Below are 18,668 nucleotides of genomic sequence, written 5' to 3'. Positions count from 1 at the left end.
ATCTACATACTGCTTACTTGTTTCCCTCCCATGGATAACGTTAAATCTACATCACTAGCCCTCAAGAATGTCGTGGAGAAACAAAAGCACAACGCGGACATCGAGGATTCTCTCGCGCAACTCTCCTCCATCACAACTCTTCTCGTAAATTGACTGCGAGAGAAAATATTCTCTTTTTTGCGTTGACTGAATCATGATTAGGAATTCTCCAATACGCCGCCAAAGTCCTTCCAGAGACTTTCTCATCTCCTTCGGAACCGCCTCATGGCACTCTACCTAATCCAGTTTGCACTCACACTTCAGTTTTCAACGTCAATTCTCTTGGTCGTACGCGATGTTAAAATTAAAGCAGCTGAAGAAGCAGGGGATGAAAAAATGAAGCAATCATGGGAACTCGTCTTGATCTCCCTCCTTTCGGGGATTCTGGTTTGTTCGTTTGGGGGCGCTAGAAAAGGTCGCTGACGAGGTTTTGTTTTTCAGGATTACCTTGAGTGCAACGCGGTCAGTACGTCCTTCGTGTTATCCTAGCCTTCCTGTCAAAAACATCGTTCATCTTCTAGATGGGGATCGAATCGTCGCTGGTGACACTTTATATCCTGTTCTATGCCGTCTATACTTTTCACGACCATCAACGGAGATTTCTGAAATCAGCAGTGTTCTTTTATCAACGGTGCGTACTGTGGAGGTGCACCGTTTCCCTGACGAGGAACCGCTAATACGCTCTATATATGCGTGCTTTTTTGACTTCCTGCAGGTCTACCAATTGATTTCAGAAACAGTCATATCTGAACAGTCGAACAGTCGAAAGCTCCGCCAAGATTGTCTTTTGGGCGGGTGGGTACCCAACGATCCTTACTGAGGCCATAATTAAAATCCTCATAGAAATGTTCTTGGAAAGACGGTTTCGGAATTGAAAGGTAGTTTCCTTGCCCTCCATCGAACCTTATCAAAATTGAATGTACCAAATGCGCAGATTTTCTCGCAATAGAGGCTCTTCTGGAGCTTTTTGCCAACCTGCTTCCTTCAACAAAGCCAAAGGGCGGACAAGAAAAGCGTTCTCAGTTCATCAGCGAGGTCCTCAACCCATCCTTCTGCGCCTGTAGCGAGGTGGTGGTGGAAATTCTTACTTCGCTGTCGACATCTGAATGGGACGCGGTCTCTCTGAGAATCATAGACGCACTCGGGAGGTCTGATATCACATTGTGCGTGTCGCCTCGCAAACAATCCATTTTAGTAAGCTGCTTGACATGAATAATTCATAGCCCCCAGCCATTTGATGTTTCGCTACTTACTATAAGTGCCGTGACAAAAACGATTGACCGTCTATACGTTGACAACCAGGGACTACTTGCTAGTCTTGAAGAAGTAAGCACCTTTTGGTTGCGTTCTTTATTCTTCGAGTCATGTTTTATGAACAGGGGGAAAAAATTGAAACGCTGCAAATACCCTTTTGCAATATACTTAGCGTGCACACGTCAGCACTCCGTACGAAGACTAGGGTCACAATGAATCTAAAACTACCTCCCGTGATTGGCAAATCGCTTATGACAGAGATAACAAACGAGGAGATCGTCGCCTCTTGGGATTTACATGACGGAGAAGTAGAACGATTCAATGCTGCTATGCGAAGTCGAAATGTCGGAAACCTCAGACCTAAATAAATTTAATCACATACTGACGAAACTTATTCAGATCGCCGTCCATCGGATAAGCCAAAAACTGTCCAAAGCAGAACTTCAGATAGAGTTCGATCTAGACAAAGCTCTTCCAAGACCAACTCAGGTGTTTACATGACGCTCAATTTCTCTCTCGTATCCAAATGCTGAGTTCATTCATTCCAGGAAAAGGTCGAGAGTATCGCGAAACGTGAATCTGCTATGAGAGTCATTCCTCATGTTTGTACTGATGCATTACCAGTTTGGGATCGGGAAATATCTCCTAGTCAAGTTGGCCAAATTGAACCAACGTCCCCATTAGTCTCTCGCCTCCTTTCGCCAGCCCCGTTAGGTCCAGAAGAATATTCCGGTATATCAATGCCGGCACATACCACCGTCTTTCTCGACCGACATGGAAACCTCTCCTTCAATCCAGTTCCCGTCGAAGAGAGCACTGAACCCTCGATGATACCATCCAGAAAACAGGCCATAAGCCCCGCTGAGAAGAGCTCTTCTAGGGCGTCGCCGAAGCGGCCCATTAGCATCGTCTCCCCTGAACATGAAGGGGCAGATCAGACGCCATTCAGGAGGGCCCGACTCATGAATAAGCGTGCCGTCTTGTCGGACGACGAAAGTGTGGTCGATAATCCCATTGGTTATAGAAAAATAGCGCCCCAAGTTAACTCTGATTTGTCCGCAACGGTCCCGGATCGAGAGGATCCGACTGCTTTGAATCGAAACCCCGCAAAGGGTAAAGAGTTGGACTTGTTACCCACCTTTGCTAACCCTGGTAGGCGATATCTAATCTATCGATACCATTGTTTACAGTTTTGCACATAAGTTTCCATCAGAATCACACGCGACAGGCAAAGAACCGCAGAGAACACTGATCCAGCGTCAAAAATGACTGCGGAGAATAACTGCACTTCGGCGCAAGGTACTGGCAAGATCTTGATTGTGAGTGTCTTGCCTGACGATATGATTGTTTTAGACTCTGTACGAAGCAATCGTCAACGCAAAAAGAGGAAGGTCCAAGATAAGGTTGAACCTCTTGACAAACAGCTTGTCGAAGAACGCCCCATGAAACGGAATCGACAAAACATTCCTCCGTTGGGCAAGATTCCGCCATCACCCTCTGTCGCGAGTCGAGCAAAAAGGTACGGTAAAAGGGCTCGAGCTTCCCCCGTGCCTGCGGCTCCGCGAGAGGATCTCGACGAGCCTCCCAAGCTTGCTGCGCACCAAAAGATCAAGACCACAGCTGCGGCTGAAGTACCAATTCGAAAGATTATCATGAAAGGAAAAGATGGAAAATCGAATGTGAAGAGTGTTCCGGCCAAAGGCAATGCGAAGTTGAAGGAGAAGAAACCATTTACAGACAAGGGAATTGTCATCAAGGCGGAGCCGGTCGTTGATTCGTTGGATGTGCCATTCTCGCTGAGGACCTCTGTAGGACTTGCTTCCTTTTATAAATTAGGATAATTAACTGACCGGTATCATAGCCGAACAACACCACTGGTGTTCTCGATCCAAAGCCAACTCGCCGTTCGGTGAGGGTCGCAAGTGCTTTGGACCGTTCAGCAACATCAAATATTCCCGTAGTTGCCGAGGTCGAGACGAGGATGAAATCTTCCAAGGCACCCTGGGAAAAGGTCGATTTTACTCGTAAGACAAAGGAGAATTTCAAACCTTCCCCAACGGAGTCCCGTCAAGATTACGAAGTCCAACAATCAGACGAACCCCATTCAAAGAGATTCCACCTCAACGTGAACTCCGGCACGGAGAGAGCGTCCCTTATAGAGAGCAGGGCCTCCGACCCAGCCTCCATCTCATCTGAACGCTTTGACGATATTCAAAAGCCCAAGCATATTGAGTATTCGGTACCGACCAAGGTGAGGCTTACGACGCACTGCCGCTTAGCAAGCTGACCGCGCGTGCTCCAGGGCGGCTCTGCCGATGAGCATCCCAAGTTGTCGAAAAAAGACGTTGTCATGATTGACTTGACGCAGGGCGTGACACCTGAGAGAAAGCAGAGCTCGTCCGAGTCTTCAAAGGATTCGAACATGATTCTTTCACCACTCCGTCCCCACAAGTTTGAGAGGATGCCCACTTTAGGCTTCGATTTAACCTTACCAAAGCCAGTGACCCATCAACCAAAGGTGGGGCTCGGGGGCATCAAGCAAACTAGCGTCGAAACAGAGTGGCACGCATACCGTCGTACGCTTCAAAATTCTTCTTCTTCAATTTTTATCTAGAATGATTTAGAAACTGTTGATAACACATCACCCGCCGAGAAGCTATTTGGAAAACAAACGTACTCCAAAGGTCCTACAGATGCCATTGTCAAGGTGACAGCTTTTCCAAGTTCGTGCTTATTCCGTGGATCTAAAAAAGAGTAGATTCTCGGCAGAATAAACGAGGTATGTTACGTCTGCGAAGTAATCGTTTCACCCTATATCACCACTCGTTTCAAGGTCATCCTCCAGAAAGCTGAACGGCGCTTCGAAGACGTAAGGAATGATCTCCACGAAGGACATATAAGCATTCTGTCTGAGACAGCCCGTGATCTGGAAGAGATGAGGCTTGAGTTGTGAGCACTCAGTCTTTTTTTTTTGCTGCCTCTTCATTGACGCATTTCAAAGTGGCCGATGTTATAACATGTTGATTGACCTTGAACAGGAATACACCGGTTGGAGGCATGATATTCTAACTGATATTGAAGTTCTCCAGCGCGTTAGCCAGGATGCATGTGAGAGCTTGAGGACAACCCTCAAAGATCACAATCGTCACAGCCTCGCAAGAAAGTTCCCTACGACGCTCTTTTCAAAATGGTTGCCAGGAACGTTCTTGAATCACACTTTGAAAGCTTGCTTGTGAACAGGAGAAGTGAACAAGCTATTTTTTCTCTCGTTACTTTCAAGTAAAGTCAGGATGTACATGGTCTAGTAGAGGAGCTTCTCGATAGCGTTTTTCACAGTCGTAATTTGACTAGAAAGTTCCTTTGACTCTCCAGTGGTAACGCTCGCCGAAATGACTGGCCTGGACACATTGCACGCACGACCAAGGGCAGCTTTTGAGGGAACGAAAACGTATGGTACATTCTGGTGAAGTGGGTCAACCAGGTCAAGGCAAAAAATAAATAAATAAGGTTACCTTTTCCTCGCAAAGGAGGGGGAGATGGAGCAAGATTTCGAGAGGCTCAGTGTCAGCAGTCAAGACGATGAACTCTGCGATACCGCGGTTAAGAGTTTTGGTAGCTGTACACCGAAGATAAGTTGATTGTGGTGGGCAAGGAAATTGGATGACAGACCTTCATTGGCACCTTTCTTCAGCTGCTTGTACTGGCCAGCTTGCTGAACAAGGTCCAGGATCTGGGACGTAGGCTTAATTTTTTTTTTTCCTTGCTTGAGGGGGAAGGATTTGTAAAACGTACCGAGTTTGTGAGCTCAGCATCGGCCAAAGGCCAGGCTTTTCCACGAGCATCTGCCATTTATACGATAATTGAAGAGGTTGACCTCACGATAGATCCTTGGTCGAAGAGAGGAAGAAATTTATTTTACGTGTCAAACAAAATCGGATTTGGCTGCTTATGTAATTATAGTCTCTTCAATGGCCGTCTGCTACGTTGGATATGGTAGTAATCTCTGGCTAGATCAGATGAAGAGACGTTGCCCAGAGAGCAAATTCATTGGCATCGGTGTGCTCAAGGACTGGTACGGCAGGTCGCAGCGTCATATCTCCTGCTAAGTGCCCTCCTATAGGCGCTGGATCATTACCGCAAGCGGTTACGCAAACATCATACCATCCCCAGGCGATATCGTTTATGCGATCGTGTACGAACTCAGTGAAAGCGATGAAGAAAGCCTTGACCGGTATGAAGGTGTTCCACAGAGCTACGTCAAAGAGCACTTCAGCATTTTGTTTACTCCAACAGATGGGGTGGGCGATGAGGTGAAAGAGGTGCTTGTTTACGTTGATTACAAGAGAATAACGGAAGGCGAGCCAAAGGAGGAATATATCCATAGGATGAATATGGGCATCGGTGATGCACTGGAAGTCGGTATTCCCAATGATTATATCCACAAATACCTGCGTCCTTTTATACCAAAGTAGACTACGAAAGCTCTTGCCAAACACGACCAAGCTGAACGCGAGACGCGTCACTTGCTTGTCCTTGACAAGTCCTTTCCAAAGTCCTTTCCAAAATCCTGTCATCGAGTTCTGCCTAATCATGAACTCTTTCGCTAATCGTTTCTCTACCAATACCACTCAGTTGCACAGCCCAGAAGAGGACAACTTTTCAGATGCAACTTGGGGATCCCAGGCAGGCTTTGGGAATATCGCGATGGGTGTACCTACTTTCTCTATCCCTGACGTTGCAGACGTGAGCGACTCTTATTCAATACCTCTTTTTTTTTTTGGCTTATCTCGCAGAAATTTATAGCCCACCTCCTTTTTACAACTGCACACAGATGATCACGCCGATCCAAATTGCAGAATTAAAATTCAGCATGGAACTACCACCCTTGCTTTCCGTTTCCAAGGCGGCGTCATTGTTGCGGTAGACTCGAGAGCTACTGCGGGAAGCTATGTCGGTGAGAGACATACTTGACATCTATCGAACCACGCTCTGAGTAAACGGACAGCCTCGGGGACCGTGAAGAAAGTCATAGAAATCAATCCCTATCTTCTTGGAACTATGGCTGGTGGCGCAGGTGCGTAATGTTGCACGATTTTTTATCGATTTAACTCAAACATATCATATTTATCTCAGCTGACTGTCAATACTGGGAGACGTATCTAGGGATGCACTGCCGCTTACACGAACTTCGAAATAGGGAACGTATCTCTGTATCAGCAGCCAGCAAGTACTTGAGTAATTTGGTATACAGCTATAAAGGAATGGGATTGAGCATGGTAATCATCCGTCATTACTTTTTTTTCCAGAACTTAACTAACCTTCAATCAGGGTACTATGATTTGTGGTTGGGACAAGACAGTACGTTTCCGTTGTTGTCATTCATGACTTCCTCGTTAACTTTAATCAGGGCCCTGCAGTTTTCTATGTTGACTCAGATGGTACTCGTCTCAAGGGTGACCTCTTCTCAGTAGGCTCCGGAAGCACCTTTGCATACGGTGTTCTAGATCAAGGTTACCGCTGGGACTTAACAGATGCTGAAGCTCAGGAACTTGGAAGACGAAGTATCTACGCAGCAGGCCACCGCGACGCCTTCTCTGGTAACTCGTGTAACCTGTACCATGTCAAAGAAGATGGCTGGCACTTCATCGGTATGATATGCTCCATGACAAATTTCTTCCATGTCTTGACACGATAATAGGAAACTATGATATTTCAAAGCTTCATTACGACGGTCCTGGCGATGTCCCAGGTGCACCGGAGGGTGGCTATGGATATGATATTCGCGTGGAGGGCCTCAGCTCTGCTAACCCACCCGAAGCTGCTGCATCAGCGTAGAAGTGACATCTGTAAATTGTACCAATATGATTCCTCTTTTCCAGGATTGTGCGAGAAGTATGAGATAATATAGTCAAGCAGTTGTCAAGATCAAAAACGCAAAAGCAAGCCTTATTCCATTCAAGCAAATACCTTCGCCACTGCCAATTCGTCTTGGTCTCGCTGTCGCATCTTCTTTCTTCTCTCCAACTCTTCTTCTCCATCTTTTCTATTGCTGTATTTCCCACCTTTCTCCCTCCGAATTGCCGACCTCACCGCTGCAGGAGATATAAATTCTGCCAACGACGATTAGGCAATGCATCATCGTAAGCACAACGCCACTCACCAGGATTCGAAAACACTGTCGCCCCTCCAAAGGCCCCTTCAAATATTCGAATCGGCGTTAGTACGAACCGTGGCCCGATCTCCACAAGTGTCGTCTGCGGTGGACCATTGGGCTGTAATGGGTCCTTTTCAATAATCTATATATCCGCGTGAGTTCCTAATCTTTCCCGTTTCCGTTTCTCATACCTGAAAATTGCGGAACCATATCTTAGAGTCCAAAATCGAAAATGTTAGCACATGATCAATAAAAGGTTTCGCCTTCCTTGACGTCGACGGCACCCCAAAGATCTGCAACGCCCTTAACTTCCACCTCTAACATTTTTTAAAGATTGTGACTCACCTGCGTAAACACTTCCTTCGTTAACCGTCCCCATTCCGTATCCTCAAATGCTCGATCAAAGCTCAGTAACCCCCGGCTGCCTTTCAAACAATTCCCCGTCAACTTGAGCTCATCCATCGTATGCACATTTTGCACATGCATTTTTATGCTCGGCCCATTCGGTGTTTTTGCAGCCCAGAGGTATAAATCTTCGTGACGCCGCGCCTCAAAGTAGAGCGTGTTGTTGCAATTGTTCAAGTCTGCCAACTCGGGTAGCAGATGAAGCTGAGACTTCGAGTCCAGCTTGGAGTCTAACATCCCGTCAGCATAATTCCCGATAATCATGTGGCCCCTTCCATACCTTTTTTTACATGAGGTAGCAGAGTCTCCAAGTCGTTCATAAGGTGCCTCATTCGGTGTGTAATCCCCCGCGAGGACAGGAGTAGCACTCGCTGCTTGTTCTTTTTAAGTTTTGGAGCCCCTTCATCCACGTCCATATCATCGACTTTTCTCTTGCCTTTGGCATCGGTCTTGAGCACATTGGTCGGTGCCATCGTGGTATGAACTTGAGAATTTTCGTGATTATGTAATGCATCAATAATTTGATTTCAAAATAGCAAACAACATGCAGTGAACCAACAAGTAAGAAAACAACTTTCAGCTCGACATCTAACTCGACCCAGGTGCCCGGAGTTGTTTCTGCTTTTCCTGTTCCAACCGCTGTAATAATTCTTCAGCACCTCCAAAGGAGACTCTTTGGCAAAAAAAAAAAAAAAAACTTACATGATACAAAAGTTGTACTGCCATCTGGATGTTGGCGGGTTGTCCAGTGATAACTACCAACCGTTCACCCTCACCTCCAGCAGGCGCGGGAGCCCCGTTCATCCCCACGCCTACCGCCCCAGGTTCCATAATTTTGATTTGACTTGCGCTCATATGTCTAATCTCGTTTATCTTGCTGCCCCCCTTTCCAATGATACACCCAACGAGATCATTCGGAATATAGATTTGTTGCGTCTGCAGCTGTTGCGGAGGAGGATTGTGGGGAGGTGGATAGGGGTTTGATGCATATCCTGGGACATAAGATGATCCACTTTGTGTGGGTCGACGGGAGTGACTCGAAGGACGGTAGGTCGAATTTGCTGAGGATGGCATTCGCTCTTGAGCTTCGATAAGAATATTACCAATATAGTACGTTGCAATGTGAATGGCGTCTGCAACGCCCGCCACACTAAGAACTCGCTGTAAAAGCGGTGAGTGACCAAAGCAGCCGCCAAGAACCCAAGAGCCTCACCTCCGTAGACCCTGGGAGCATTCCTTCACTCGCATTCAACCTAGCCCCACTAGCATCTTGAATCTCCTTAATTTTTGACCCTTGTTTACCAATGACGGATCCCATCCGAGAGTTCGGAATCATAAACTTGATTGTCACCGCTCGACTGCCAGGTACAGAGGGGACGTCAAACGGTTCATCGTTGATCCTGCGAACAATGAGACCAAAGGCCTGATATCTCGTGAGACACGATGATTGTATCGGCACATCATGGACAGACCTTTGAAACTGCATCGAGGGGCCCAGAAACATTCAAAATTCGTTCTGGGTTACCCGGAATGCTCTCAGAAACCATAACCCGAGCACCGCTCTTCTCGCGGATTTCATTGACATGAGACCCGCCCTTTCCGATGATGATTGAAGCATCTTGGGTAACAATCAGGCACCTCATATGAATGTTTGCTGAAGGAGGTGCGGCCGTAGATGAAGTTGAGGGTTCTCCGGAAGTGGTCACCGAGTCCTTTTTGTCGCCATCGGAAGGCTTGACGTCAGCAGAATCCGTCTTGGATTTGGACGAGGAATTATTGCCGTCTGCAGCAGCAGCAGGAGCAGAAGAATCGGTCATGGTTATGTCCGCAGCGGGAGATTGAGAAATGGAGCCCGTACTATTGGCTGTAACCTCATCCGAAGAGGCTGCTGCTCCTGTATTTGCGCGCTTGTGTTGCTTCTGTTGCTCACTATCAGAAGGAGAGCGTGACCTCTTGCGATTTGAGTCAGCGTCTGGCATTGCCAATTTAGTTTACAGAAAGGTTCAATTGAGACGGATTGGGGGTGCGAGGCCAGGTAAGACTAGGCTTGGGGAGTATAGGCGCAGAGTGTAGTCTGATGGGAGGGGTAGGGAGGGATGTGAGGGGAGGCGAGGATGGAGGAGGCGACGGTGAATGGACTGCTTGTACATACCTTTGAACGACAGACTCAACGACGAGGACGACGGCGGTGGTGGTTGAAGTTTAAGAGAAGGGACGATGCTTTGCCCTCGGACGACGCCAGCAATGATAGGTGTACAAATATGTGTATACAATATCATACCAAACCGGCAATATAATCCACATAATCCCTCCAACGTCGCTCCCACCCAGCGATAGCCTGCCTTTTCTCTTCATTGTTCAGCGTAGAAAACTACCATGTGTCAGAATAGTTCACTGCGGTCAATCATTTCTTACCTCTATACTGTCTCGCGCAAGCCCACCCAGGGTGCTCAATCCGCACACCTCACTGGACACAAAGACTTGGTAATAATCGAAAGTGAGTCCCATGTTGCCAAATACTGCCGGGTCGTCGGAGCATAACGCAACCGGTACTCCATTATTCATGAGCGCGGGGAGTGGATGCATTGGCATTGACGATGTTAATCGCTATCAAGTCTCTTTAGCATACCGAAGTATTGGCTGAGATAAACTGTACCAAAATCTCGTTTCTTTATTCAGCTGTGGTCAGAGCACGCGGAACCCCAGCAGGAAGCAGCCACGTACGATATCGGACAAACCTCAACAGCAATTCCACGCTCACGACAAATCTTGACAAGTTCTGGGTGCTTTATCAAGGAAAATCTGCACCATCGTCAGCCTAGCGGGACTCCTAAACGTAAGCGTACATACCCGTGACCAATCCGTTTTGTTCCCAATAAAATGGCATCGTAAAGGTTTACATCTGCGTCAGTCCCATCACCAAGCGTTTCCCCTGCGTGAAAGAGGAAGGGTATATCAACGCCCTCGTCCTTCTGACGCTCGCGAAAGTGGAGAAGTGGTTCAATATAGTAGATGAGCGGCTTCAGGGCGTTTTCATCCCCAACGAGATCAAATCCTGCAAGAAGTCAGCAATCGAAAAAAAAATGCCACAGAAGATACGAACCGGCAATGAGATGCGGAAACTCTTTCTTCAAAGCAATACAATCCTCCAAGTACCATTCTAATTCTTCTGGAGTGATGAAACGTATGGTAGAATAGATGATCTGAGCATACCAAAGTTTAGAGAAGATAGCCTTCAGATTTACTAAAACGACTGACTTTGGCTCCAATAAAGGCATCTTCACGCCCGTCGATCTTCATCTTCATTTTGACTTCACTCTGAACTCGATCAAACATAAGTAACCACTCGCGATGAGGGACATTTTCTCGTCCGTCCGCCCCAACCATGAACCTTCCGAGATAGGTCAGTCCTCTTGAATTCGCTTCCTCAATGGCAAAACACACTTGCGCAGAAAGTTGATCCTGGTTTCAATATACGAGATACCATCTTCAATTGCAGTAAGAAAGAACACTCTCATATACTCTGCAAACAATGGTTGGAAGTGAATCAACCCCTGTTCTTTGTTAGGCTAAACGATTGCATATAGATGGAGGAACGACAGACATCGGACGTGATAAAAGTGCTGGCGAACTTTTGCCATATCTATCCAATTGCTTCAATAAATCCAATGTAATTGTAAGTAGGCATGGGCAAACCTTTGCAACGGTCTTGTGGGTTCCGTAAGCTTCTGCAGGGTTAATCGTCATTGCGGCTAGGACCCATCTATCAAATCCTTCTGGTCCACCGAACTCAGCGTTGAAGGACTGCCGAGCATTCCTGATGGGAACCCATGTTCCGATAGCATAACCTGAGTCCGTTAAGCTGGCACTATGAGTGAAGAGGTCCTCGGATAATGCCCTAAATTCCGGCAAGTTGGTGGGCAGGTTCGCAACGGTCAGGGGTTGGTGAATCCGAACGTGGAAAGCAGGATATTTGAGTGCAAGTTTGAGAAGAAACTCAGCGTTGACCATCGCATCTAGATGTGCATGAAGGAGCGCGCCTTTCGGCATCTGCAAAGAAATGAGCAAGCTTCTTTTAAGGAGTTCACTGTGTATGCGATAAACGTGTACCTTGCTGAGGATCTCGAATATCTTAGTGCGGACGATAATACTCTTGCCTGGGAGGCATTCATCAGTCACATCCCGACATTCAACTGCAATCCAGATACTCGCCAGTCAAAAATTCCATCCCAGGAAAGGGATGAGGAATTGATGGATGCTCCTCTTTCCATATTGTAGCCTCCTCATCAGCGCGTATGCGCCGTAAGATTTCATCAGCCTTGATTTCGTTCAAGGTGAGTGCTTTGACTCGTAAATTTTCTCGACGAAGCGATCGATCCCGTAATATGAGAGCAGCACGTTTGTCTCGATACCCGGACAGGGCGGTCGTGGAGGACATTTTGGGGTTGGCGATTCCTTGAACGAACTCATGATGGGCATGTGAGAGCACTATCACAATCACAATTTGAATCGTCACGGGAGCATTTTGTCAACGAAAACGATAATAACTTGTGCAATAATATTACATTGTAATGATAATCCTAATGGCTACATGAAAGTATGGGAAAATATTATCCGGTCTGTGTTCATTACTGTTCATGGCTCAGATCGTTACGAGGAAGCCACTGTAGCAGTCAACAGCTCCGATAGGTTGAATGAGCCCGTCGGGGAAGGTACGGCAGGGGGGGTGGCCACCTGGCTGATGAAAGTCAGTCCACCACCTGCGTTGCCGTTGACGGAAGTCTCGCTTGCGGCTGGAGGGACAGAGAGGTTAATGACGCCAGTGGCGGAAGGAGTGGCAGTTGTCGACACGGAGGGAGCTGATGAGGACGTGATTGCGGGAGACGTCAAAGTGACAGCGGGGGGGACGGCTGAAGAAACCCTAATGGCGCTAGGAGATGAAGAAAGGGTTGCAGAGACTGAAGGAAGACCGCAGGAGGCAGAAACAAAGACGGTGGAAACGACAGTTACGGTAACAATCCCATCTGTACCAATTACAACTGTTGGCGTTACAATGGCAGCACTGCTGGAAGAGGTCGATATGGGTATGGAGCTCGTCAGGGCGGTTGTTGTCGCAGAGGACGGAGTAGGCAAAGTGCTGGGAGCTTGGCGGCGGTTGAGCAAAATGACAGATGGAGTTGTGGAAGCAGACGATTGTGAAGTAAGATATATGGTAGTGGGAGCTGGTGCGTTCGCCTGATTTGCAACTGTCGGGGTGGAGGACGCACTTGTAAGAGTACGAGACTGGCCGGCTGATTTGACGGTCCGGGGAGTTGCAAGGGGTACACTGGACGTAGTGTTATCGTCCTCACACTGGTCGTCAGGAATCTGCGAGGCGCCAGTGCTATGATTTCCCTCGTCGCAATCGTCCCCGTCCCCGTCATCAGTGCTAGGGGTGTCCTCATCACAATCATCGTCAACAGAGTCATCTCCTCCAGAAGGAGTGGGAGCAGACGTGCTGTTGTTGCCTTGAGCCGGAGGCACCGCGCCTGTTACACCACCGTCGACGCCAGTGGCAGCGAAACGGGCTGCGGCATCCGTAGGAGTGTCACAAACAAGGCTGGTACCAGGCTTGTTTACGAGGGGAAGGGCATAGCAGGCGAGACCTGAGCTGCATGTAGATAACGCCCATTTTCCACCAATACATTGGGCAAAAGCTGAGGTGACACAGGCCATCTGATCGTCTATTTGTGCGATGAGAACACAAGGCACGGACATGAAAGTAGGACGAACCTTGACATGAATCTGTTGGCTTCATGGAAGCGAACTGGGAGTTGAGTTTCTGGGCATCAAGCCCATTTTGTTTAAGAAAATCCGGGGTTGCAGGGGCCTGCCTTGGTGCGAGTTGGTCGTAAGAGAGCTGAGCAGGGGCTGAGTAGACTGCAGCAAGGAAAGCAAGGAGAGAAAATAAAGAAAGAAGAAAAGACATGAGTGAACGAGGGAGGCACCTGGCCAAATAAGATGGAGAGAGAGAGAAAAAGAGAAATGGATGATTGACAATGAACAAATCTTATCGTTGCTTTTATATAGATTCAAGTTGTCCCCATTGTTGTTCCAAAAATAGCCTTCAATGCAACCTTCAACAAAGCTAGCTGTGACAATTCGAGTCCTCATTGCCTTGGCCACAACCACATTCTTTCAACCAGACGAGTACTTTCAGGCTTTGGAACCAGCTCATCATCTCGTATTTGGCTATGGTCATCTCACTTGGGAATGGTTATCACCGCATCCAATTCGAAGTTTTATATACCCAGCCTTGAATGTCCCAATATTCTGGCTATTGCGCGTCACACGTCTTGCTGACTCTGCATATTTAGGGGACTGGTTATTGGCAAGTGCCTTATTTTATATATCTTTGTTTGTGTTCCCAACTTTGCCAGATCCTCGGTCCCAAGGTTTTACATGGTCTTTTGGCGGCTGGCACAGATATCGGGCTCTGCAAACTCACCCGCACTGTCCTGGGTGTAGATGCCGTTCCTCTTGCGGTGCGCTTCCCGTCGTCCGGATTTTCAAACCGCTTGAAAGAAATTCATCCAGCTGCTGCTATCATTGAGCTCCTTCTTTCACGCTCTAGCGCTCTCCCGGTCCCTCTCTAACTCTCTCGAAACTTCACTCTCAACAATAGCATTCTCGTTTTATCCATGGGATGCTAGCTCGCATCCCAATTATCAATTAGCGATCCCCAGGTTCGTCTCCAATCATGTTGCACATCAAGATTTCATTTTTACTGGATCCAGCTTAGAAAAGACGATACTATGCAGCGCTCTTGCTTGTCTCATTCGACCCACAAACGCTTTGATTTGGGTCTATCTATATGGAAGCCTTGTGTGGATACTCAGAAAACATACGAACATTGTTTTGTCTATCATTCGTCAGGTTACCCTGGTTGTGTAAGTCTTATGTTCTATTAAATAAAGAGTTCCAAACTTATCATTCTCAAAGAACTATCGCTCTATTATTTCAATTCTCAATTGATTCCATGTACTACGGCAAAGCAATATTCACCCCTCTCAACTTCCTGCTCACCAATTTGTCTTCCGTCTCCCTATTCTACGGTTCCAATTCCTGGCATTATTATGTCACGCAAGCTTTGCCCATTCTTTGCACTACCGCGCTGCCTTTTTCTATTCATGGGATGTGGTGCACCCTCACTGACAGAAGCCAAAACAACCGAGCTCTCCAAGTCATGTTGAAAACCATCCTTTGGTCCACCGCTGTATATTCATTCGCTGGGCACAAGGAATGGCGTTTTCTTCACCCTCTCTTGCCGCTTCTTCATGTAATGGCCGCAAAATCACTTCTGGAGCTGAACATTTCATCAAATAGGGCGGGATACCTGCCCATCAAACGAAAACACCTCGTTCTGCTGCTCCTGACACTTCCGGCATCACTCTATGTTGTGCTGTTTTACTGCAGTGCTCCGATCTCTGTTCTCGCCTACTTCCGATCCCTCCCGCACGAGGAGCTCAACCAGACCACCATTGGGTTCCTAATGCCCTGTCATTCCACACCAGGTTATGCATATCTCCATCGCAAGGAGCTGGCCGACGGACGGATGTGGGCCCTTGGCTGCGAACCCCCGTCTCGGTAAGCAGATCCACATCGGTTGGTTACAAAGGATGAGTTTATTGACGGTGCAGCAGACACCAGGATCTGGCGTCGTATCATGACCAGACCGATATATTTTACGCATCACCACAGACTTATCTAAGCACTTACTTTCCGGATAAAGTCAACCAGTCGTTCCCACTCTCTCCATTTCCGACCTCGATCCCCGGTTCACCATCAGTCGGTGTGCGAGAATTCCCATGGAGGCATGAGTGGCCTGAATATTTAGTTTTTTTTGGAGACCTCCTGCTCGGGGGTGCGATTCGACAACTTTTAAAAGGAAAGGGTTATGTGGAAATTTGGAAGGCGGGACCGGAATGGCACGGGGAGGGAAGGCGGAAAGGTGGAGTACGGGTTTGGAAATGGCGTCATCGCACATGGACTACGTAGAGTTGGCCCATCACCCCACCAGGGCGAAGCTGTCTTGATCACTCAAAGACGCGATAAATCGCGACCCCAGATACCGCTAAACAGGACCAATGTTAGCAAACCAGCGTGTAAAACAAGTATAATGTAGATCTTGCCGAATGATCCAGTCAATCATCAGAAGTGCTCTAGTCCTTGCGCTAACCTGCTCGTTCCAGTAGATGCTCCTCCATGCGTACATTGCCATCAGGCCGCCCATAAACGAATACTTTCCAAAGTCGAACACAGCCGCATTTCCAATGTAAGCCAGGCTTCCGAGGTGAAGATAGCGAAATGGCCCCGTGATGCTTTCATCAGAAACGACTCCGATGGCTGCAGAAGGCACCTCGTCCGGCGAGAGTGTAGCAGTCTGTCGAGCGAGCTTGTGCAATTTCGCCCCCAAGTATTTACCTTGCTGGGACGCCACTTGGGCGGTCTGAGATACGTCTACGTCAACGACAGGGAAACAAATGAAACATGACAGAACGCACAGCAGGAAGGGAGGTGATTCTGTTTCCAATTTCCTCCAAGAGTTTGACTAGTTCATTCAAGGAGAGGCTGTTGTCTGCATCCGTGTCGTACATTTGGAATAGTTGCTTGACCTATGAGCAAAACACAATGAGCGTCGGAAACTGGCAGCTAAGGTATATCTTACCTCGACCAGGTGGTCTTCAGCCATTGGAATCCGTGCTTTAATCCTCTTGACCATGTGTTGCCATTCTCCAAAATCAATTTTCCCATTCTTGTCCTCATCCGCTTCCTCGACGAGATCCATAAAGTGGCTTACAATCGAGGTCTCGATCTACCGATTCCACGTTAAACGCCAGAGTCAGAGCCCGAATACAAGTAAAATAACTGACGGTCGCACAATCTCCCACTGCGTACAGCTCGCCCAATGGGGCGCCTTTTACACGCAGGTGGGCATCCGTCTCGATGGCTCGCTTATGTGCTTGATTGGGGAGGAGGCTTGAGACGCGCTTCGTGAACGGATTCATAGCAATTCCCGTAGACCATAGAACGAAGTTTGTTGGGATAGAGTGTTGTTCAACCTTGCCATCAGCTGAGTGGGTGGTATATATGACATGGTCGGGGGTGACGGCGGCGACACTGAGCGGAGGATAAGGTAAAAGTAAGAGGGTAAAAAGAACGTCCGAACCGAGCGGATGTTACAAGATCGACTTTGTCACGGCCAAATTTTTCCTGTTCGCACAATAATCAGAACTAACGAACCTCAAAAATAGGCAAATAAATACTAACTTCGGCAAATTTAGAAATGGCTTCCGAATACTGGACATACTCTCATCAATAAAAAGGACAATCGCGTGGGTTGGGGAGACATACAGTATTCAAAATATGTTCTCTTGACTGTATAACATGTATCGAGACTTCTTCTCTGCAAATTTTCGGAAACTGCGATGGCGTCAACTTCTACTTGAAACGATACGAAGAAAGCCCACAAACATAATTCATGATATCTTCTTGGCAAAAGTCGTAAATTTCCTGAATTTGACACAATTAAATGACAGGTCACTGGAAAATGTTGGAACTCACCGCAGCCGTTTCGACACCTGTAGGTCCCCCTCCGCATATTACGAAACTAAGCAGGCGCTTTCTTTCTTCAACTGAGGTGGTTGGCAAGCTTGCAGCTTCGAAATTGTCTAAAACACAAAATTGAGGCAAGGACCTGCAACGGTGACATAAAACGTACCCATAATACGGCGGCGAATGGCCTGAGCATCTCCAATGGTTTTCAGGTGAAAACAATTTTCCAAGCCTGGAACGCCGTGTGTGCTAGAAGATGAGCCAACGGCAATGACGAGTTTGTCGTAACTTGAAGCAGGTTAATCATCATCAAGAAGAAAATAATGGGAAAAGCTCGTACGGAACGTAAATACTAGCCTTTTCGCCGGTAGTTGACGTTGTTTCGACTTCAAGAAGGCGATCGGACATGACAATGTCAACAGCTTTTCCTGAAACAAAGTGGCCGCGGAGACGAGCGATAATTTTACGAATAGGTTCGACGAGAGAGCGAACTTGAACTGTGCCTACAATGGCGGCTAGAATAGACATGAAATTCAGGTCAAAGAAGAGACGGGGAAGAAACAAACAGGGCAGAAGAGGAGTAAACGTGGTGAAGGTTTCTGTCGAAACGACTGTGATATGATAATCTCCTGGGTGCAAGTTTTGGAGAACACCCATAGCCTGGACGAGTAGGTGAGAAACCGTAAGAGAAAGAGGGCGAATGCGAGGACGTACGCCCCAGCCTCCTCCAACAATGACGAGTTTTGGTTTTTCGGCTAATCGCTTTGCCTCTTCGTCCTCTTCATCGTCGACTTGGGACCTCACGACGGGAAGGTTCTTGGGTCCGCCGCGTTCGGGACTCAAAGCGAGGGGATTGATGGGAACGCGGTCGATGTGCTTGTTGTTATAGGTGAAAGCATCGTGGACTAAAATACCTACGGCAAGGGTACAAGTTCCAATGATAGTGGATAAACAGGTCAAGGCGGTGATGCGAGCGACTTTGCGTGCCCTCGACAAAGGTGGTGGAGAGGTGTTAGATTCGGTGGTGAAGCGAGAACGCGGTGAGCGGACCAACGGAGGTGAGAGCCTGGCGACGCGTGTCGGAACACGAGCAAAGGTAGAGAACATGGTGGTTGCAATCTAAAGAGGGAGCCAAGCTCGAGGGACTTGTCGAGGGACTTGTCGAGGGAGCCCTGTCAGTGATCAGGCCTTCAGGGTTAATGACTAAAGTAATTATTTTACT

At 47.6% G+C, this 18,668-nt stretch overlaps 10 protein-coding genes across 10 annotated transcripts; 4 read left to right on the top strand and 6 right to left on the bottom strand.

Moving 5' to 3' along the window:
• Positions 1 to 30: 30 nt before the first annotated feature.
• On the top strand, positions 31 to 4,051 carry LACBIDRAFT_322344 (uncharacterized protein; the record flags this gene model as incomplete). Its single annotated transcript, XM_001875446.1, has 15 exons — positions 31 to 144; positions 202 to 426; positions 481 to 505; positions 561 to 670; positions 780 to 834; positions 974 to 1,202; positions 1,263 to 1,365; positions 1,693 to 1,782; positions 1,842 to 2,445; positions 2,551 to 2,612; positions 2,647 to 2,651; positions 2,681 to 3,101; positions 3,155 to 3,544; positions 3,596 to 3,869; positions 3,918 to 4,051. The coding sequence occupies 15 exons, from the start codon at positions 31 to 33 to the stop codon at positions 4,049 to 4,051; spliced, it is 2,841 nt and encodes a 946-aa protein (XP_001875481.1).
• A 481-nt stretch (positions 4,052 to 4,532) lies between these two features.
• Positions 4,533 to 5,173, bottom strand: LACBIDRAFT_176816 (small nucleolar ribonucleoprotein SNU13). Its single transcript, XM_001874921.1, has 4 exons — positions 5,086 to 5,173; positions 4,963 to 5,023; positions 4,806 to 4,909; positions 4,533 to 4,753 (listed from the first exon to the last, which is right to left on the bottom strand). Exons 1-4 carry the CDS (start codon positions 5,140 to 5,142, stop codon positions 4,595 to 4,597), a joined length of 381 nt encoding a protein of 126 aa, XP_001874956.1. The 5' UTR covers positions 5,143 to 5,173; the 3' UTR covers positions 4,533 to 4,594.
• An 88-nt stretch (positions 5,174 to 5,261) lies between these two features.
• Positions 5,262 to 5,765, top strand: LACBIDRAFT_306191 (uncharacterized protein; the record flags this gene model as incomplete). Its single annotated transcript, XM_001875445.1, has 2 exons — positions 5,262 to 5,365; positions 5,414 to 5,765. The coding sequence occupies 2 exons, from the start codon at positions 5,262 to 5,264 to the stop codon at positions 5,763 to 5,765; spliced, it is 456 nt and encodes a 151-aa protein (XP_001875480.1).
• An 89-nt stretch (positions 5,766 to 5,854) lies between these two features.
• LACBIDRAFT_181985 (20S proteasome subunit) lies at positions 5,855 to 7,174 on the top strand. Its single transcript, XM_001875444.1, has 7 exons — positions 5,855 to 6,036; positions 6,097 to 6,247; positions 6,299 to 6,367; positions 6,427 to 6,569; positions 6,622 to 6,651; positions 6,701 to 6,941; positions 6,992 to 7,174. The coding sequence occupies exons 1-7, from the start codon at positions 5,884 to 5,886 to the stop codon at positions 7,126 to 7,128; spliced, it is 924 nt and encodes a 307-aa protein (XP_001875479.1). The 5' UTR covers positions 5,855 to 5,883; the 3' UTR covers positions 7,129 to 7,174.
• Positions 7,175 to 7,248: 74 nt separating this feature from the next.
• Positions 7,249 to 8,268, bottom strand: LACBIDRAFT_229254 (ribosome biogenesis protein BRX1; the record flags this gene model as incomplete). Its single annotated transcript, XM_001874920.1, has 5 exons — positions 7,249 to 7,403; positions 7,454 to 7,589; positions 7,639 to 7,740; positions 7,793 to 8,082; positions 8,133 to 8,268. The coding sequence occupies 5 exons, from the start codon at positions 8,266 to 8,268 to the stop codon at positions 7,249 to 7,251; spliced, it is 819 nt and encodes a 272-aa protein (XP_001874955.1).
• A 91-nt stretch (positions 8,269 to 8,359) lies between these two features.
• LACBIDRAFT_176650 (uncharacterized protein) lies at positions 8,360 to 9,684 on the bottom strand. The gene is made up of 5 exons (XM_001874919.1): positions 9,325 to 9,684; positions 9,066 to 9,275; positions 8,890 to 9,013; positions 8,555 to 8,844; positions 8,360 to 8,491 (listed from the first exon to the last, which is right to left on the bottom strand). Exons 1-5 carry the CDS (start codon positions 9,667 to 9,669, stop codon positions 8,441 to 8,443), a joined length of 1,020 nt encoding a protein of 339 aa, XP_001874954.1. The 5' UTR covers positions 9,670 to 9,684; the 3' UTR covers positions 8,360 to 8,440.
• A 443-nt stretch (positions 9,685 to 10,127) lies between these two features.
• LACBIDRAFT_306187 (uncharacterized protein) lies at positions 10,128 to 12,290 on the bottom strand (the record flags this gene model as incomplete). The annotated part of the gene is made up of 12 exons (XM_001874918.1): positions 10,128 to 10,223; positions 10,268 to 10,459; positions 10,509 to 10,521; positions 10,577 to 10,654; positions 10,703 to 10,907; positions 10,956 to 11,055; positions 11,111 to 11,243; positions 11,297 to 11,406; positions 11,457 to 11,495; positions 11,549 to 11,902; positions 11,963 to 12,009; positions 12,065 to 12,290. 12 exons carry the CDS (start codon positions 12,288 to 12,290, stop codon positions 10,128 to 10,130), a joined length of 1,593 nt encoding a protein of 530 aa, XP_001874953.1.
• A 91-nt stretch (positions 12,291 to 12,381) lies between these two features.
• On the bottom strand, positions 12,382 to 13,869 carry LACBIDRAFT_292358 (carbohydrate-binding module family 19 protein). Its single transcript, XM_001874917.1, has 2 exons — positions 13,625 to 13,869; positions 12,382 to 13,575 (listed from the first exon to the last, which is right to left on the bottom strand). Exons 1-2 carry the CDS (start codon positions 13,818 to 13,820, stop codon positions 12,503 to 12,505), a joined length of 1,269 nt encoding a protein of 422 aa, XP_001874952.1. The 5' UTR covers positions 13,821 to 13,869; the 3' UTR covers positions 12,382 to 12,502.
• A 92-nt stretch (positions 13,870 to 13,961) lies between these two features.
• LACBIDRAFT_306185 (glycosyltransferase family 22 protein) lies at positions 13,962 to 15,889 on the top strand (the record flags this gene model as incomplete). Its single annotated transcript, XM_001875443.1, has 6 exons — positions 13,962 to 14,222; positions 14,272 to 14,376; positions 14,429 to 14,577; positions 14,629 to 14,781; positions 14,834 to 15,478; positions 15,532 to 15,889. The coding sequence occupies 6 exons, from the start codon at positions 13,962 to 13,964 to the stop codon at positions 15,887 to 15,889; spliced, it is 1,671 nt and encodes a 556-aa protein (XP_001875478.1).
• A 42-nt stretch (positions 15,890 to 15,931) lies between these two features.
• On the bottom strand, positions 15,932 to 18,553 carry LACBIDRAFT_306184 (uncharacterized protein; the record flags this gene model as incomplete). Its single annotated transcript, XM_001874916.1, has 14 exons — positions 15,932 to 15,965; positions 16,024 to 16,340; positions 16,396 to 16,506; positions 16,560 to 16,706; positions 16,765 to 17,011; positions 17,061 to 17,104; positions 17,162 to 17,191; positions 17,246 to 17,314; positions 17,366 to 17,404; positions 17,456 to 17,562; positions 17,613 to 17,734; positions 17,787 to 17,961; positions 18,013 to 18,106; positions 18,161 to 18,553. The coding sequence occupies 14 exons, from the start codon at positions 18,551 to 18,553 to the stop codon at positions 15,932 to 15,934; spliced, it is 1,929 nt and encodes a 642-aa protein (XP_001874951.1).
• Between the last annotated feature and the right edge of the window lie 115 nt (positions 18,554 to 18,668).

Source organism: Laccaria bicolor, genomic scaffold (genome assembly GCF_000143565.1).
Source record: "Laccaria bicolor S238N-H82 LACBIscaffold_2 genomic scaffold, whole genome shotgun sequence".
In the NCBI taxonomy this organism is placed as follows: Eukaryota; Fungi; Basidiomycota; class Agaricomycetes; order Agaricales; family Hydnangiaceae; genus Laccaria; species Laccaria bicolor.
The sequence above is the reverse complement of the archived record's forward strand: the minus strand, read 5'-3'. Positions and strand labels throughout refer to the sequence as shown.

Coding starts and splice junctions, on each gene's coding strand:
- LACBIDRAFT_176816 (XM_001874921.1), bottom strand. CDS start 5,142: ATGGCAGATGCTCGTGGAAAAGCCTGGCCTTTGGCCGATGCTGAGCTC. Junction 5,024..5,085: donor ATGCTGAGCTCACAAACTCG/GTACGTTTTACA, acceptor CCTACGTCCCAG/ATCCTGGACCTTGTTCAGCA. Junction 4,754..4,805: donor CCCTCCTTTGCGAGGAAAAG/GTAACCTTATTT, acceptor CCACTTCACCAG/AATGTACCATACGTTTTCGT.
- LACBIDRAFT_181985 (XM_001875444.1), top strand. CDS start 5,884: ATGAACTCTTTCGCTAATCGTTTCTCTACCAATACCACTCAGTTGCAC. Junction 6,368..6,426: donor AACTATGGCTGGTGGCGCAG/GTGCGTAATGTT, acceptor TATTTATCTCAG/CTGACTGTCAATACTGGGAG. Junction 6,652..6,700: donor TTTGTGGTTGGGACAAGACA/GTACGTTTCCGT, acceptor AACTTTAATCAG/GGCCCTGCAGTTTTCTATGT.
- LACBIDRAFT_176650 (XM_001874919.1), bottom strand. CDS start 9,669: ATGACCGATTCTTCTGCTCCTGCTGCTGCTGCAGACGGCAATAATTCC. Junction 9,276..9,324: donor CCCTCGATGCAGTTTCAAAG/GTCTGTCCATGA, acceptor ACGAGATATCAG/GCCTTTGGTCTCATTGTTCG. Junction 9,014..9,065: donor TGCTCCCAGGGTCTACGGAG/GTGAGGCTCTTG, acceptor CCGCTTTTACAG/CGAGTTCTTAGTGTGGCGGG.
- LACBIDRAFT_292358 (XM_001874917.1), bottom strand. CDS start 13,820: ATGTCTTTTCTTCTTTCTTTATTTTCTCTCCTTGCTTTCCTTGCTGCA. Junction 13,576..13,624: donor GCCAACAGATTCATGTCAAG/GTTCGTCCTACT, acceptor TCGCACAAATAG/ACGATCAGATGGCCTGTGTC.